The sequence below is a fragment of the Triturus cristatus genome, chromosome 10, assembly GCF_964204655.1.
Source record: "Triturus cristatus chromosome 10, aTriCri1.1, whole genome shotgun sequence".
NCBI lineage: Eukaryota > Metazoa > Chordata > Amphibia > Caudata > Salamandridae > Triturus > Triturus cristatus.
The window spans coordinates 898656087-898674292 of NC_140593.1; the positions used below are offsets into that span (position 1 = coordinate 898656087).

An 18206-nucleotide genomic window follows, 5' to 3' on the forward strand; every position below is an offset into this window, starting at 1 on the left:
CAATTAGCTGTAAAGTTTCCATGATGACATACAATATTGTCCATGTTAGCACCAAAGGAATATTACGTTTTGTACCATTACTAGCCAAATCCGCCTAGAATATAACAATACAATTGACATGAGGAACTCCCTTTTGATAACCAGCCTACGTTACTGGATTAAAGGAGGTTGTGTCTCTTGGGTCAATGTCTGTGCCAGTATATTGCATGTGTGGACAAAAAGTTGGCTTATGCTTTCTTCTGCACCTGCACAGGGTCTTATTCTCTCCGTCTAGGTCCATCTGGAAACCACGATGTCTTAGATCTCTGAAACACTTCCAAAGGAATATCTTTCAATGTTTGTGAAACAACTGAATAAGGAAGACCTGGAAGATGGACTTTTTTTAAGTAAATGCCAAAGGAATTTGCTTAGCAGTTATGGCATGTGACTGCCTCTGTCTTGGAGACTAGTTTTCTGCCTAGGCACAATCCTAAACGGTGTGGGTGATGGTTGTCAAAAGAGGCTGCAAAGGTTCTTGCAAAAAGAGGATTAAATGTGATAATTGTCACAGAAGGTTTTTTCATAGATGTAATCAGTTTACATAGTTTCAGAAAGCAACAGATTAAGAAAGCAATGGTCAAGGCATCCCAATATACAAGGAATTGCAAACATCAAGCAATACCAACACCATTACCTCAATGCACTTTTTCTGAAGTAGCAAGCACTTGGAGTGGCACAGTCTAACACATTTGCACTAATCCTACCTGATTGATGATGCATGCCAAGCACCTGCTGCTCCTGAATAGTCGGTTGCCAGTGACTTCCTGTGTGGTCATCCTTCACTGGCTCCACTGGAAACGAGGCCGCTTCCCAAGGAGAATGCTCGTGCAACACTTCTCCTGGAGTACCTGAGAAACAGTGCATGCTTATTTTAGTCTTCACAATACATTCAAATGAAGTAAAATCTAAAAAACGTGCTCAAGAAAATACAGCCAACTGAGTCAAAATGAACAATAAGGATTCACTTGTGACCCTCCCAGCAGTTAAGACGTGGCTTACTCTATGGCAGCTTCCAGATCACCTCAGGAGGTAAGGCACATAGAGGATTAAATGTTTTTAATGAACTTTCAACACTGCAATGTTCTCATATGACAGGCAGCACAGAAGTCAGTGCTTTGGTGCTCGTAGATGCCACAGACGTCAAACTCTCAGTTGGCACACACCACCATTAAAAAAGTCTTTAAAGAAAAAGCACAGAAACAAATGGATACTGCAAATTAATGAGGTCTCTGACCTTAAAGCTGTGCTAAGCACCGTCATGCTAGAGGTACGACTCAAAATAGCATATCCTTGCCACAGATAGCCCTTCACAAACTAATGAGAAATTGCCCAACACCATCTAAGGTCAGTGACTGATCAAGTGGCTGAAACAGCGATAAACCTTCAAAGGCGAATACATTTCTACAGTAGCATTAAGCCTATTCCAGGTTTTGCGCATGGTCATCAGACAGCAGCCAGAGAATTAGCTGAAAAGCTGAATAAAGTGAACTGGACTAATGCAGGTTACAAGAATTGATGTTCTGCTACTTCGACTGGGAATACTATCTCAGTACAGCTTGACTCCTGGATGAGCGTCATTCTCATTTTTAAATATGTGCAAAAATAAGATGGCGGCTGCCGCTATGCAACAAGCTCCGTGGCGGGCCCGCCTCATATCCTTTTTCTTCCTGCCATCTGGACCTGAGGTGTACGTAGACAACACCAGCAGATTGTCGGTTGACTACTCCGGGTTTAGCAGACCCCCGAGGTGGCACATCGTGGGGTCCGCTGTGGAGGTGAGCCCTACGAAGTCGAGCGATCGCTGCAAGAGCCTGTGGCCAACCGGAACGCCGGGACGCCCTAGCAGACACTGCCGCACTCCGTAACTGGGACGGAGCAGCATTGGGAAACCGGCGACGACGGGGCACCCAGTAAGCAGAGCAGGCCCGTGGAAACAGAAACAACCGCACTGAGGCAGGCGGACCTGCTTGGGTCTGGGCAGCCCATGTGCTGCCGGCTGTGTGGTGGTCTGGCTCCCTCAGCGCCTGAGCCTGGGGTCGACGAAACAGACCTGGTCATGGTCTCCCGGTGAAGCATAGAGGGAGCCTGGAGCAGCAACAGGCAGAGCGAGGCCCGGAATAAAGTGAGGGCACTGACGGGAGGCCCCGAGCATTGACGCAAAAGCAGGGAGGTCCCTGCCTGCCGCTCTGAAGTCTGCGGCCCGCAGAAGGAGGAATTTACAATGAAGGAGCTGAGGGAGAGAGGTGTGGGGCTCTGTGGGGGCTGCAGCGAGCTGCATTGAAGCAGAGACCAGTCTGATGACAGGACGGCCTGGGTGCAGCTACCTGCAGGCGGGCCCCTTGGCGCCCGAGGACGGAGGCGGCGACACATGCCTGATCCAGGGCCCTTGGCTGGGGACGATGAGCGTATATGGAGCAGCGGACAACGTCGGAGGACCGGCTCCATGAGGACAGTGGCATCTTCGAGGTAGCAGGGGGCCTCCTAGTGTGACCCCGATAGCTGAGCTGGCGTACACAGCGGAAGGAGGGAGTGCTGCACACAGCAGGGGACACGGTGGGGGGCCCGTTGGACCATCGAGATTTGCTGGGATGACACCCCACCAGGTAGCACACAGGAACCAACGGGGCCGACCATTAGTACGGCAGAACGGCGGCCCGGCTCTCCTTCCTTATCACACCACAGCGGTAGTGGTGAAAGAGGGCCCCCCGGAATCGCTAAACCCCTCTTGCCCCAGGGGGACACTTGAGACGTACCTCCCTCTCTGGGGCCCCACTAGGGAATACTGCTGCAGTAGCGGCGGGCACGGTGCATCAGGGTGACTGTGCATTCAAAATCCCCAGCGCAGATACTAGCAGGTGGGGACTACGGACTGCACTCTGCCCGCTTGCATTAATCATCGGCTAAAGAGGGGACAAAAAAGATCAGTAGGGCCAACGTGAAAGCCTTGGGAATTGGCGGCCATGAGGGAAAATTATCCTGGGGACCTGAGACCTCGCCCCTGAGGCAGGGAGAAGCAAGCATGGGGAACGAAAGACAATAGAGAAGGGTCCAACAAACTAAAATAGATCAGTATATGGCGCAGAACCCTGCCACGCACCCACTGCGGTGCTGGGCCCCATGAGTGAACCCTCAGGCACCCAGATCCTTGCCGCTATGGAGACCTCCAAATGCAAAAACCATGAGGCACAGGGTCAAGACTGATTTGCATATGGCCATGTCTAAACTGGGGTGGCGTAGTGGGCAAAAGAACAATGGATTTAACCCAGATCTCTTGACTGGGGGAGAATGTCTGCATTGTCAGTATTCCGTCCATCATTTGTTTGTTGTAACGCTTTTCGCCCTAAGTGGGATGGGTATTCCCAGACGTGGGACCCGTGCTCACTACGCCACTGGAGTCAAGCTATCCTGGCTGATGACGGCTGATAGCCAGAAACCGGTCCTAGGATGCTTGATTCCGGTCCAGGGAAGACATGGCTTGGCAGTTCGGGCTGGACTGTTCCCACGAGGCACAGGGTCAAGACTGATTTGCATATGGCCATGTCTAAACTGGGGTGGCGTAGTGGGCAAAAGAACGATGGATTTAACCCAGATCTCTTGACTGGGGGAGAATGTCTGCATTGTCAGCATTCCGTCCATCATTTGTTTGTTGTAACGCTTTTCGCCCTAAGTGGGATGGGTATTCCCAGACGTGGGACCCGTACTCACTACGCCACTGGAGTCAAGCTATCCTGGCTGATGACGGCTGATAGCCAGAAACCGGTCCTAGGATGCTTGATTCCGGTCCAGGGAAGACATGGCTTGGCAGTTCGGGCTGGACTGTTCCCATGAGGCACAGGGTCAAGACTGATTTGCATATGGCCATGTCTAAACTGGGGTGGCGTAGTGGGACCCGTGCTCACTACGCCACTGGAGTCAAGCTATGGAGACCTCCAGCTTTTTTGTCCATGCTAAGATAGATACAGATTTGCTGGATGTGGGCCTATTCTGGGTCGATCTGCGATCAGTGACGGAAAGGTCTCTAGCCACCGTACAAAAGGTATCGACGTTGGAGACGGGTCTGCTCTCTAAAAGCGGTAACCGCGAAAACAGCTACGCTGTAGAGCAGAGCAAAGGATGAAGAGGGCCATTCCGGTAGATGTAACCTACGTTCTGTGAGCTTCATGGAGGGAGCGGAGGGCTCCAAGCCTGAACTTTTTCTGGAAAACTGAATCAAGACAATGCTGCCCACGAAGACCCTCTCCTCCTGCATCGTGATAGAGGGCACACCGGGCACACCGGGCGCTGCCCCCCCCCCCCCCCCTTGCACCCTCATTGCCAAGATTCTCAATTACAGAGAGCTCAACCACCTCCTTCAAGAGGCCAGGCGTAGGCATTACCCGTAATTTGAGAACCACACCATCCGCATTTTCCCCGACTACACGTGCATGGTGCAGCAACAAAGGATGTCCTTTGTGAGTGTGAAGAAGAAACTTAGGGCAATGAATCTACAGTATATGCTGCTGTACCACGCCAAACTTAAAATTATACACAATGAAAAAGCCCACTACTTTACCACTCCTGAGGTGGCCTGGGACTGGTTGGAGGTGAGGGGAGAAGACCGGATACTAGCCCCAAGGGCAGTGGGCGCCCCTGGACCCTTGGATTTTTCGCAAGCCACATAGGCACGGACGAAGAAATAAACAAATCCCACGGTCCATCCAGAGAGTGGTGGTGCAGAGGGACGGCTACCTGGACTTGGAGTACACTGGCTCAGACAGCGAGGGCGGGCAGACTTCCAGAGTGAGCCAAGCACTGTTGCAGGCGGATCACAAGAAAGCTAGAGCTTTGGTAGAGGTGGTGACGGGAGCCAGTTCTAAAGCCAGCACTGGAGACATAGTGGAAGACACCCCTCAAACCACTAACTCTTGATCGTACCACATAGAACTGGGGCATCATGTTTCCCAGCTCGAGCTTCACGAGAGCCCTGGGCTGTCCGGTGAATAGGAGGAAAATGAACTCCTCAGACACTCGTCTAACGTTCACCAATGACCCTTGGAGCGGATTGGTGTTGTCTCATCGCACTTTAGAGGACTGGCCCCAACGGCCTCGGTGGCGGGCCGCCCCACCCCTCTCTACCTGTTCCCCCACTGATTTCTCCTCTCGGCCCTGTACTTTTGGCACCAAACTTGGTCATCTCATCCCCCGCTTCCTCTTCCCCCATTCTCTTGCTTCCCCTCTCCCCCTCTTTCAGTCCCTCTTCCTTTTGTCCCTTTTCTAGTTCCTGCGCCACGATTGGCCTCTTATTCACCCCGTTAGACGGGATCTGGAGTGTGTGTGATATTGTGACGAGAGTGATTAAGTGACGAAGCAGAAGGGGTATGAGATCGCCGGCAGCCCCCCATCATGAAGCGACCGTGGCACACCTGCTTCCCCGCGCAGGAATAGTTGCAGAGTGAGTGTGACGCAACAGACTGTGTGAGAGGGCTTGATAACAGTGGTGCTGAATGAGTATAGTATAAATATTCTTGTGTTAAACTTTCATATTGATATCTTAGTAGGGTTTACGCCTAATAAGTTAGTTTTGGATTTCTAAGTGGGTGTTAAATGTAAGGTCAGGATTAGGAAAGCACAATTGGTTCATCATGTGTTTGGTAGGGGAAGCAGTTCCGTTATGTCAATTTGGCTCAACTACAGCACTGGCGGGGAAGACATAACCTCCCCAATACAAAAGCACAGTGGAGAGATGGCTGGATTTAATATCACTTGGAACGTAAGGGGGCTTAACACTTTTGTAAAGAGATACAGGGCACAAACTTATCTTCTTAGGTTGCGGTCCCAAATAGCCATGTTGCAGGAAACTCATCTGACTGATGAGGCCCAAAAACTACATAAAGAATGGAGGCCAGGTGTTTTCTGCTACATACTCCAACTACGCTCTAGGGGTAGCAATCTGGATAGCCCCATAGACTCCCTTTCAGGTCCTTGGCTACACAGCAGACCTAAAAGGGCGGCTTACTGATATACGGAGGGTTAGTTGGCAGGGAAATCTGCCTGCTGAATGTATATGCTCCGAACGTGGATGATAGCGCTTTTTACTTAGGTCTAGAAGAATTACTGGTATTATATGTAGGCATACCTCTCTTGTGGGAAGGTGACTTTAACTGCGTGCTAGATGGCTTGCTCGATAGACATCCCCCCAAATTAAACACAAAACCCAACATGACAGCAGCCCTCCAGGGGGGAATGCAAAGACAGGGATGCATGGACTGGTAGAAGACAGAACAACAGAAAACTTAAATACACGTACTACACCCCAACTCATTCAGTCTATAACTGTGTAGACCGCTTTCTGCTTACTGGCAACGTGGCTAAGGCCACCCTGGGTATACAAATACTAGGCAGATTCCCATTGGATCATGCCCCAGTGGTCCTACAATGGGGCACAGGGTGTGGAGACCCGAGATCCCTCTCTGGCAACTACAGTACAAAACGGTGAAGGACGATATTTTCCGACCAGAGCTCGGCGAATCCATCAGTGATTATCTCAACAGTAACTGGTTGTCTACCAACACCAGGGGGATGGAATGGGATGTGCTAAAAGTAGTGTTACATGAAGAATGTTTGTCAAATGTAGACGCATGAGACAATGGTTGGAGAACGACCTTACGGAAGCCGAGACCACAAAGGCTACACTTCAAAGTATAGGTCCAGACTTGGAACCGGAGGATGAGGGGATGCTGAACCCCCTCCGTCGGGTAGGAGAAACATGGGACAGGCTGGACTGCCTGGTGAAACAGAAATACTGGCAGCTCCTACACAGAGAGGGAGACAAGTCTGGGAAGTTTTTAGCGTGGCTCCTTAAGAGAGAATGCCTACCCCCTATCATATTAGCACTAAGACAGGCAGATGGAATACTCCTGCACACACAGGCCACCATAAACTCATGGCTATGCACACATCTGGCGGGGTCTACGAAAAAGGCCAAGCAGCTGAAAGAGAGGGCATAGAACAGTTTCTGGATGGGATACCCTGGTCTGGTCCGATGAGCAAAGCGAGATACAGGGAAGGGGGGGGGAGGGGGAGGGGGGGAAGAGGGGAACCTTGTGCGAGGCAAAACACGCGGAGATACTTCCGCAGTCCATGCGAGAAGCCCAAATAGTTATGCTACTTAAACTGGACAAAGACCCCACATTGCCGAGCTCCTACCGCCCACTCTATGCTGGGAGTGGATACTAAAATCCTGGCCAAAGTTTTGGAATCAGGATTGAGCCGGGTAGTTACCCAACTGGTGAACGAGAATCAGTGCGGGTTCATGCCAGGACGGGGAACCCATATGAACCTAGGCAGACTTGCACATGTATTACACTCCGTTGAGAGCTGGTCCCAGCAGTGGTAGTATCCCTCGATATATAAAAAGCTTTGGTTACCTTGCAATGGGAGTACCTATGGGAAGTACTACACAGAATGGGACTAGGCTCGGACTTCATTGCCTGGGTACGTCTAATGTACCAACACCCTACTGCTAGAGTACCCAGTGGTGGCCTAGTCTCTACGCTAATATCTATAGAGTGCGGTACGAGACAGGGGTGTCAGCTGTCCCCACTCCTATTTGTGCTAGCAATGGAACCCCTCGCAATCTGCCTGAGGAGACACATGGAACACTGGGGCCTAGTAGGGGGGAGGACGCACACAGGTCATCTCTCTCTACGCGGATGATGCATTGTTATATATGCACCACCCCACTGACACCACACCAGCACCCCTGACAGTGCTATCAACTTTGGGACATTGTCTGGACTAACGATTAACCAACAAAAGTAATTTGCATTCTCACTCGCAGGACTAGCGGGGAGAGACATGGCGGAACTCCCTCCCCTGGCATTCACTTGGGCAGCCCACCATTTCCACTGCCTGGGGGTACAGGTTGCCCACACAGCGGAAGCCCAAAATGCCCTGAACACGGGGGAAACCCTTGGAGGCTTAAAGGCCTCAATACGCTTCTGGAACCAACTGCTGTTGTCGGTCATGGGACAGGTGGCGTTAGGGACAATGGTGCTACTCCCCTGCTGCCTATATACTTTATAAAACTCACTCTGTCATATTCCTAACGACACCTTAACCACTTTGAACTGTCTCCTGGTTTCGCTCGTTTAGGCTGGTAAACGCAGCAGAGTAAAACGATCTCCTAAAACTAGACATGGATCACAGCGGCTTGGGGCTCCCAGATCTACGCCTCTACTATATTGCAGAACTTCTCCAATATGCCGCGCAGTGGTGTGCGGATAGCCCGAATACTGAATTGGATTGCAGGATGGTGCTCAGAGGCAAACCTGCCTAAGTACCTTATGATGGGCTTGAGGACCCCTCGAGACTGCCAATTCATAATCAAACAGGTAGCATGGGCCTGGGAACGAGCAGTCTCCCTGGTATTACAGAAAGCCCCATACGCCCGCACATTACCCTTAAAATGGCTCCAAGGCTTTCGCAATATACAATCCATAATGGTCCTGGGCGGTTGGTATCAAGGTGGCTACACCACTGCAGTGGATCTCTATTTAAATGATACCTTCCTCTCTTTTGAGGCCGCAAAAGAAAATTACCAAGTTCCAGAGGGTCACTTCCTCGAACATGCTAATATAACACATATGGTCCGCGAAATCTGGGTTAAATTTCTGAACGAGACGGAAGAATCCAGCATACTTTGCACAATAGTGGACGCAGGCTACTTTAAGGGACTAATATTCCAACTTTACAAAGCCATGAAAATTGATCGCAGAACCAACCTGACAGACTCAGGCTAGATGGGGGAAGGACCTGCCCGTGCCGCTAACAGAAGGGGAATGAAAATGAGCATTTGCACAGTTCCAAGAAGAATCTAGCAATGCAAGATTTTAAATAATTCAATTCAATTACCTCCACCGCGCATACCTGACCCCACCAACGCTTGGCGAGAATTGACCAGTCACATGCACCGAACTGCCTCAGATGTGGCACCTCCCCAGCCCACTTTGTACACATGACCTGGGACTGCCCCATGCTTCGCACATATTGGAGCTCAGTCCTAGAAATGCTCCGAAAGGCGACGAAGCTCCCAGTTGAGGCCACAAGAAAGCACCGTCGGCAGGGCGTGCTGCCGACCACCAAGGCTGCAACCAGTATGCAGCATAAATTCATCACGCTAGGGCTGGTGCTGGCGAAAAGCTGCATCGCTATTCACTGGAAGCAGACCACAGCCCCTCTTTTTGAGAACTGGAGGGCGGATCTGCACGAGTGGGAAATTGCGGAGGAACGCCGACTCCGTGCAGTCTATACAGATGAGAACGCTGACAGATCTAGACATCTGGGGAATCATGCTGGCGAGGACAAGTGACATATCATCCTGGAGAGAGGGACCCTGAACTAACTCAGAGTGGGAAATCAACATAAATGGTGGGACACCATCTCCTCCCCCCCCCCGCCCTGCAGCCGTACAGAGACCACAGTACCTAGCCCTGTACCCCATTAAATGACTGTCAGTTCCCAACAGAGACCTTTATGTAGATCACCAACCAGGCCACATGCTTATGTATTGGGTAACTTTGACTAAATACGATCTCTCCTCCCTATTGATACACAATCCAAGCCCCTGCTATACCACCCCTTACCCTCCCCGACGCACCTTCGGAGGGAGCAAGGATAGGGGGACAAAGTGATACATTGAAGCCTCTCTCTAAACTCGACAAGAGCTACTGAACTCAACTGCTAGGATGCGTTGTAACCACCAGATGCTGTCAGTTGTAATATATGGTTTAGGTTAACGTTAAGGGAAAAAGTAAAACGACAAAGGTAGAAAAAATAAACCGAATACTCTACAAAACCAAAAACATAATACAGCTCGAGCAGTCATGGAACTGCACACGGGCGCTACACCACATGGATACCGGTGAGGTCCATCCCCATGTAATGTGTAGGCAAGACGGACAATGCAGGGTTCAGATGACTCCCATGGGCATGTCAGATATGCTCTATCAATGCGGGCGGGATACAATAATGTTAAGGGTACATGATATACCCAACCTTGCCGAAATGTATTTGTAAAAGCTGTGAAGGCGTTGCCCATGCTGGGCGAACATATAGTAATATATGCTTTGACAGAGTTTGTATAATGATCCTGTTTTCTACTGGTCAATAAAACAAAATATACATGTGCAAAAATGTTCTAGTTTATGAGAATAACCCAGGGAGTATCCAAACAAAGTTACTAGACTGGGTCAATGAAGTCCTATACAAAGACATTCAACATTCATCGGATTAGATATCTATGAGGTTTTATTCAAGCTGGTCGGTTGCTCACAGTTTGTATTGTCACTGTGGGGTTTTAATATTGAAACACGCAGCTGTCCCAGACCCAGCAATTAATAGCTAAAAGTTGTGAAGGCTAGGATGCAATATTTTGGCGAGAATGGAAAACACCCATGCTGCGTGGTACCCACCTACTTCACCCATGCACTACCATGTCAAGCTCATTATGTACAACACTTCTTTCAACACAACCCATGTTGAAGCGGGCTCTCTAATCTTATTGATGAAATAACAGATTGCCTTGTATACTGTAGACATAGTTCAAGATGGTTCTCTTAAACTGCCACCCGACTTACCACAAAAGCTACCTTCTTTCTTTGCAAAGTATTCAAGGTCTTTTGCTTCATCTAACTCTTCTTCTCCTAGCCAGTGATCTTTAAAGTCTTCATTGTCTATAGGTGCTGCTGAGGAACAAGAAGAGAATATTGAAAAGAAAGACACTGATTGTAGCAAATTATGTACAGAATTTAAATGAGTACCCCAAGATACTTGATAAGAAAACAAATTATTAACTATTGTGGCTCACATGCAGGTATGATCCTGGGTGGGCATGGCCTGGCAAGATGGCCACCCAGTCACGTTTCTTAGAACTCCCACCGGTGAACTAAAAAGCCTTCCTTAATACAGAGATAACTTAACACAAAGTCGTGGCAGACCTCCCCTGTCCATTATCCACGATTTGTGTAATTCAACTCCCCAAAAAGCAGAGACTCGGACCGTGAGGTGGCGCTCGCTTGCACAGACCCAGGCCTGGAGACATCTGCAGAGCTGAGAGAGGGGAGCGCAAGGGGCTAGCTGCCTCCCCCGACGGTTTGCTGACAATCGACCCGTCCAGTTCCCTGGCAGCAGTCAGGAGACCCACTGTAAAGCAGAGAAGGCCCTACTACTAGGCTGGAGAGCGGGAGGTTCTATCCCCGCCAGAGAAGGATTAGTGCCTGGCTTTGTCGGCAGGCCCCATTAACCCAATAGCAGGAATTTACTCTTTAAACTAGGACTCCCAACAATGACAGTAGTTCTAAGGAGTTGAAGACTATCATGGAGCAACTTTGTTTTGTTTCATTTTTATTATGATTGTGATCAGATCTATGCAATAAGATTGGGATTTTAATGTTTGTGTGTTAAGTATGGTATATACTCATTTTTATGTATTAGTGACACTGGTTTTATCATTATCTATAGCTTTGAGAAAGGAGATTCTCCGCGAAACTAGTCAGCCGTGGCTGTTCTTTGGCATTAATTTTATTTCGCAATTGATATTTGGATATTATAATCATTAATGAAAGGTGAATTCATGTGAACATTGATTTGGAATAAAAACTTAATTGAACATAGCTGGACACTGGATTTGCCTATTTGTTTGATCAGCAATATATTTAATTATAAAACGGATTGATCTGACTCCATTTGTATTATACATTTTTTTGAGTACCTATAACATACACCAAGAGGGTGACTGGTGTAAGATATTAGCGCTGGCCTTTTAAGCTCCAGCATCCATATTGTCTGCTTACCCACACCAAGTGTCTCTTGAAATATTAAATCATTCAAAGCAGACACTCTTTACCTTTACTCTCCCTGCGGAGGAAACATACAGTGCTTCCATCCACTACTGGAAACAGGGTCCCATCACGAACACCTGTAGTGCCAGGGCCATTAAAGTCCACTACTCAATTTGACTGAAGTCTTTTTCGGCATCTACAGACAATACAACAGCGTCCACGCTCTCATTCTGGGCCACGCCTTAGAGATCTATTATCTTTTTTGTATTATCAGCCCCCTGTCTTGAGTAAATATTCCACACTACATCCTCTGGCACAATCAAAGGCAAGATGTAGAAATGAATTTGTAATCACTTTTGCCATTATTTTGTGCCACACGTTTGTTCAAGATCAGTCTTTAGGCAGCTCAATCAGTAGGGTCCTTCCTCTCCTTTGGAATCAAGATGATCAGTGCTTATTGCGTAGTTGTCAGCAACAAACCTGCCCGCTGTAAGTGAATGAAAAGGCCCACTAATCATGGAGCTAAAACACCCACATACCATTCACAAGATAAGGCAGAAGGAAAATTAAGTGAGTTTAATACTGATCCCTGACAAGTTATGGGATCTGAAGTTTGCAAGTCTGAATCCCAGCAAGCACCATTCAGCCTTCCATTGTTTGACTACCATAAACTGGATAATAGCAACCTCTGTTACATTCAGCACTTGTAAATTGCATTAATGTGGTGTTAAATATTATTTTCAAACAAGTTGTTATAATTTGTAATAATTGTTTTGAAATTAATTGTTAAACATGCCACCCCCCACTTGCATATCATTTGTTTGACATGGTTCGTGGTGACTTGGGCCTCTAGATTTCACAATAAAAAGGTCTGGGGCATTTCCCTAAGCAGTACTGAACATAATCAAATGAGAGGTCTCCTCCATTTCAGACAATCTTTCTATTTATTAAATATTTTATTCGGAAATCAAAAAATGTATCCTTCTATCAATTATCAAAAGAAGATTCTTGAGAGTCTTTCATCAATAAATATACCTAACGATTTGACACCACGGAATGTAATCCCTTTGTAGAAAAATATTTTTGGGGATTATCTGTGAACATTAATAACAAGCAAGGATATGTTTTTAAACCAATTATGAAGCGGTTTACGGATTATATTATCAGTATAATTTTCAGTTTGATGCATACCAATCTTAATTTCATGAGTTTTTCATGTGGCGTTTAGTCCCTTCAACCATGCACTATTTTAATTCTTTCCAATTCAATTGTTGATGCTCTGCTTTCTCCACCCATTATCACACTAACGTAGAGCGATACGTAATAATCACAAAACTAATTGCTCAGCAGTACACTAGCATCAAGTAGCTTGTGCAGTGCTCTCTGTTTTTTGCTCGGAGTTTCGCTGCTACGATCAAATCGTCTCTTTCCCATCTCACAATTCGTAGGTTTCAGAAGGAATATGCTACTTACCAGGATGCATCTGTTCTTGGCATGTAGAGCTGCAGATCTACACACTTTTGCATAGATCGCCATCTGGTGTTGGGCCCGGATGTTTGCAGTTTGTTTTTCCTCTTGGAAAGTCTTTGGAAGTCACGAGGTTGGTGACTCCTCCTTTGGTTTGTATTGCGCATGGGCTTCGGCTCCATCCTCAGATTGTTTTTCGCCAACAGGGAAAGATGGAGCGTAGTAATAACAGTGAAGAAACCAATGTGTGTTGTATCTAAATAAGATAGACTGGAAAAGATACAGGTAGCCGGGGAGGCGGGTGGGCGTGTGTAGATCTGCAGCTCTACATGCCAAGAATAGATGCATACTGGTAAGTAGCATATTCCGTTCGAGGCATATGAGCTGCAGATTACACACTTTTGCATAGACTATATAGCAGTTCCCAACCTTAGCGGCGACCACCGGTATCTGTTGCAGTGGTTTGAAATTGTGTTTTTAGTACAGCCTGGCCCACACTAGCTTGTTGCTTGGTTTGCACATCTACACAGTAATGTTTAGTGAAAGTGTGCGGTGTTGACCATGTAGCTGCTTTGCAGATATCATCTAATGGGAAGTTCCCTAGAAAAGCCATAGAAGCCCCTATCTTTCGTGTAGAATGGGCTTCAGGAGGAAACGGATAGCGTTCGTTTTGCTTTGTGGTAGCAAATCTGGATGCATTTTACAATCCACCTAGCTATCCCTGATTTTGAGATGGGGTTGCCCTAGTGTGGTGGAGAGAAAGAGACAAACAGTTGTTTGGTCTTTCTGAAAGGTTGTGTTCTTTGGATATAGTAAAGTAAGGCTCGTTTGAGATCTAGCATGTGTAGAGCCCTCTCTGCAACAGTTTGAGGTTGCGAGAAAAATACCGCTAATTCTACCGATTGGTTTAGATGAAATGGGGAAATGACTTTAGGTAGGAATTTTGAGTTGGTACGGAGAACAACCTTGTTCTGGTGCATTTGGAGAAAAGGTTCTTGTATGGCAAGTCCTTGTATCTTACTGACCCTTCTAAGGGAAGTGATGGCTACAAGAAAAGCTGTATTCCATGTGAGAAATTGCAGTTCGCATTTATGCAAAGGTTCGAATGGCGGCCCCATTAGCCTTGTGAGAACTATATTTAAGTTCCACACAGGTGAAGGTGGTACTCTGGGGGGAATTATTCGTTTTAGGCCTTCCATGAAGGCTTTAATGGCAGGTACTCTGAAAAGTGATAGGTGCTGCCTGTTTTGTAGGTAAGCGGCAATTGCTGCAAGGTGTAGCTGAATGGAGGTATATGCTAGGTTACACCTTTGTAGATGGAGTAAGTAGCATATGATGTGTTGTATAGACACGTCTAGAGGATTGATTGTGTTGTTATGGCAATAAACAACAAATCTTTTCCACTTGGCAGCGTAGCAGGCTCTAGTGGTAAGGCGTCTAGCTTCTCTGATGACGTTCATACAGTCAGGGGGAAGGTTTAGGTATCCAAATTCTAGGATTTCAGCAGCCAGATCGCAAGGTTGAGCTGAGCTGGGTCCGGGTGCCTGATCTCTCCATGGTTCTGGGTTAGGAGGCATGGTGAGAGGTGTAGCTTTAGGTGTGGGACTAACGAGAGTTCCAGCAGCGTGGTGTACCACGGTTGTCTGGCCCTTGTTGGAGCTACTAGGATCAGTGTGAGGGAATGCTGTTGTAGCTTTCGCACCACTAATGGAATTAGTGGGAGAGGTGGAAAAGCGTACGCAAATTTGTCTGACCAGTTCATCCAGATCGCATTGCTTTTGGACAATGGGTGTGGGTATCTGGCGGCGAAGCTTGGGCATTTTTTTTTTCGTGGGTGGCGAAGAGGTCTATCTGCGGATGCCCCCACATTTGAAAAAACGGGTGAAGAACCTGCGGGTGAAGTTCCCACTCGTGGATCTGCTGCGTCTGTCTGCTGAGCAGATCTGCCATGGTGTTTTGGACTCCTGGTGCATGCTGGGCTAGGAGAAAGATTGTGTGGAATTGCCCATCTCCATATGCTCTGTGCTAGTTGAGAGCACTGTGGAGTGTGTGTGCCGCCTTGTTTTTGAATGTAATACATGGCCGTCATGTTGTCTGTGCGAATGAGGACTGCCTTGCCTAAAATCTGTCTTTGAAAGGATTTTAGGGCTAGAAAGATTGCTAGTAACTCCAGATGGTAGATATGGAGTAACTTTTGTTGCGGCGTCCATGTGCCCTGCACTGTGAGGTGTAATAGATGAGCTCCCCAGCCGGAGAGCGATGCGTCTGTTAGTATTATTTGTGGAACCGGGTCCAGGAACGGTCGACCTTTGGAGAGGTTTGTGGTGTTCCACCACTGCAGAGAGCGATGGGTGCGACCGTCTACCAACACCAGATCTGTCAGTTGCCCCTGGGCCTGGTTCCATTGGCGCGCTAAGCACTCTTGGAGTGGACGCATCTGGAGTCTTGCGTGGGGCACTATGAAAATGCAAGAGGCCATCATCCCTATCAGTTGCATAAACACTCTTGCTGGAAGGGAGTGTTGAAGTATGAATCTTTGACGCAAAGCCTGAATGCTTGCAATCCTGGCAGGATTGGGGTAGGCTATGGCTTTTGAGGTGTCTATGGTGGCACCGAGGTATTGCTTTATGTGGGATGGTGTTAGCTGGGACTTTTGGTGGTTCACCGTGAAGCCTAGTTGGTGAAGTAGTTGGATGGTAGTGGCGGTGTGGTGTACACATTGGTTGTACGACGTGGCTTTTATCAGCCAGTCGTCCAAATATGGGAAGACGTGAATGTGCTGTCTTCTGAGGTGTGCCGCCACTACCGCTAGGCACTTGGTGAATACCCTTGGTGCTGTTGTGACCCCGAATGGGAGCACCTTGAACTGGTAGTGTTGCCCGTCCACTACAAATCTGAGGTACTTTCTGTGAGCATGGTGTACCGGAATGTGAAAGTATGAGTCTTTCAAGTCCAGTGTAGTGAGGAAGTCGTTCTGGGAGAGGAGCGGAAGCACCTGCTGAAGCGTTACCATGTGAAAATGGTCTGAATGTATGTATGTGTTTAGGGGCCGGAGATCTAGAATAGGTCGTAGAGTCTCGTCCCTTTTTGGTATTAGAAAATATAGGGAGTAGACCCCTAAATTTTGTTGATTGGCGGGAACTTGTTCTATTGCCTGTTTTTGTAGGAGGGAGATTACCTCCTGTTTTAGTAATGTGGAATGTTCTTGTGACATTGGGCGTTGCCTGGGTGGAATGTTTGGGGGGGTAGATGTTAATTCTAGGCAGTACCCTGACCAAATAAATTGGGTCACCCATTTGTCTGAGGTGATGGTCTCCCAGACCTGAAGGAAATTTTGTAGTCTGCCCCCGACCGGAGTGGGATGGTCTGGAGGGAGCGGGGGGGGGGGGGGGGGGGGGGGGGGGCTGAGTCATTGGGTGGGGGGGGGGGCTGAGTCATTGGGTAGGCGGTGTGGCAGAGCGGGCGGTATTTGTTTTGCCTCTGCCTTTGTTATTGCCCCTATAGCCGCCTCTTTGATAAACCCTTGTGAAGGTGGACTGAGTGGGGGATTTGTAGGAAGTGGACGCGCTGAGGAGTAGCCTCTAGACGTACTCCGAAAGGAAGAGCGGCGAAAGGAGCGCCTAGGAGGGTGTGACTGCAGGGCTCCCATAGATTTCGCCGTATCAGTGTCCTTCATTTTTTCGAGGGCCTCATCTACCTTTGGGCCGAATGGGTGTTCTTGGTCAAAGGGATGATTTAAGATGGAGGCCTGTACCTCAGGTTTGAAACCCGATATTCTCAGCCTAGCATGGCGGCGGAGGAGGACGCTAGTATTAATGGCCCTGGAGGCTGTGTCTGCTGCATCTAAGGCACAGCGTATGGAGGTGTTCGTTATTGTCTTACCCTCTTGAATTAATTAATTGGCCCTATTTTTGTATCTTTCCGGGAGGTGGTGCATTATGGTTTCTAATTCATCATAATGCGCCCTATAGTATCTGGCCAATAGCGCTTGGGTGTTGGCGATACGCCATATATTGGCTGCCTGTGACGCAGTGGGCTTTCCTGACGCGTCCAGTAGCTTTGACTCTTTGTCAGGTGGTGGTGCTTCACCTGACACCTGGGAATTTGACCTCTTCCGTGCAGTGGAAACGACTAGGGAATCTAGTGGCGCTGGCCCTTTGATATAGGCAGGATCTGTGGAAGAGTCTTTGTACTTTTTTTCTATGCGTGGGTTAATGACCCTGGCCCTGACTGGGTCCTTAAAAACCTCTGGCGCATGTTTTACCACCCCCTTGAGCATAGGTAGTATTGAGGTAGACCTATGTGCGGTATCAAAGGTGTCGAGGAGGAAATCCTCCTCCGCTGGGTCAGTGTTTAACTCTACCCCGTGATAATGTGCCGCCCTCTGAAGTAGGTGGTGGAAATGGCCTGGAAGGGTAAAGGTCATCTTGTGGAACGTCTGGAATATCTGGGTTATTGTAGTTGTCCCATGGGTCCGGGGATCCTGTAGGGGTGGGGTCTTGGGGCACATCCCCTGGATCGTGAGATGGGTCCCCCTGATCATCATTGTCTGGAGACAGGGTCGGAGAGCTATGAGGTGGGGGTAAAGAATACGGAGGGGGCGGAGGTGGAGAGGGTGGAGGAGGTGGGGAAGGCATTCTGAAAGGGGAGGTAGCAGAGTCCTTCCTCTTTGGAGGTGGAGGCGGAGCCGGTTTGTCCAAATGTCTCTTTTTGGAAGAAAGTGCCAAATGTCCAGTTTTTGGATCCTTGGTAAGAGTTTTTTGCAAGGGATCCGGTGTAAACAGTTCCTGTGACAATGTTTGTTCCATCGGCGCCGAAGTTTTCGGGGCCGATGACTTTTTAGGCTTGTCCGTGCCGTGCTTAGCACTGGGCTTGGGAACC

At 48.3% G+C, this 18206-nt stretch overlaps 1 protein-coding gene across 50 annotated transcripts in view; it reads right to left on the reverse strand.

The window, feature by feature from the left end:
- The window catches only part of MAP4 (microtubule associated protein 4), a 1793677-nt gene that overhangs the window by 990521 nt on the left and 784950 nt on the right, over nucleotides 1-18206 (reverse strand). For 31 of the 50 annotated variants that reach the window (XM_085628695.1, XM_085628686.1, XM_085628658.1 and 28 more), the window contains 2 exons: nucleotides 10656-10763; nucleotides 744-887 (listed from right to left, as the gene is read on the reverse strand). In XM_085628695.1, coding sequence (XP_085484821.1) covers nucleotides 744-887; nucleotides 10656-10763 — 252 coding nt within the window. The remainder of the gene's footprint in view (nucleotides 1-743; nucleotides 888-10655; nucleotides 10764-18206) is intronic. The other 19 variants (XM_085628688.1, XM_085628664.1, XM_085628660.1 and 16 more) reach the window with 1 other exon arrangement.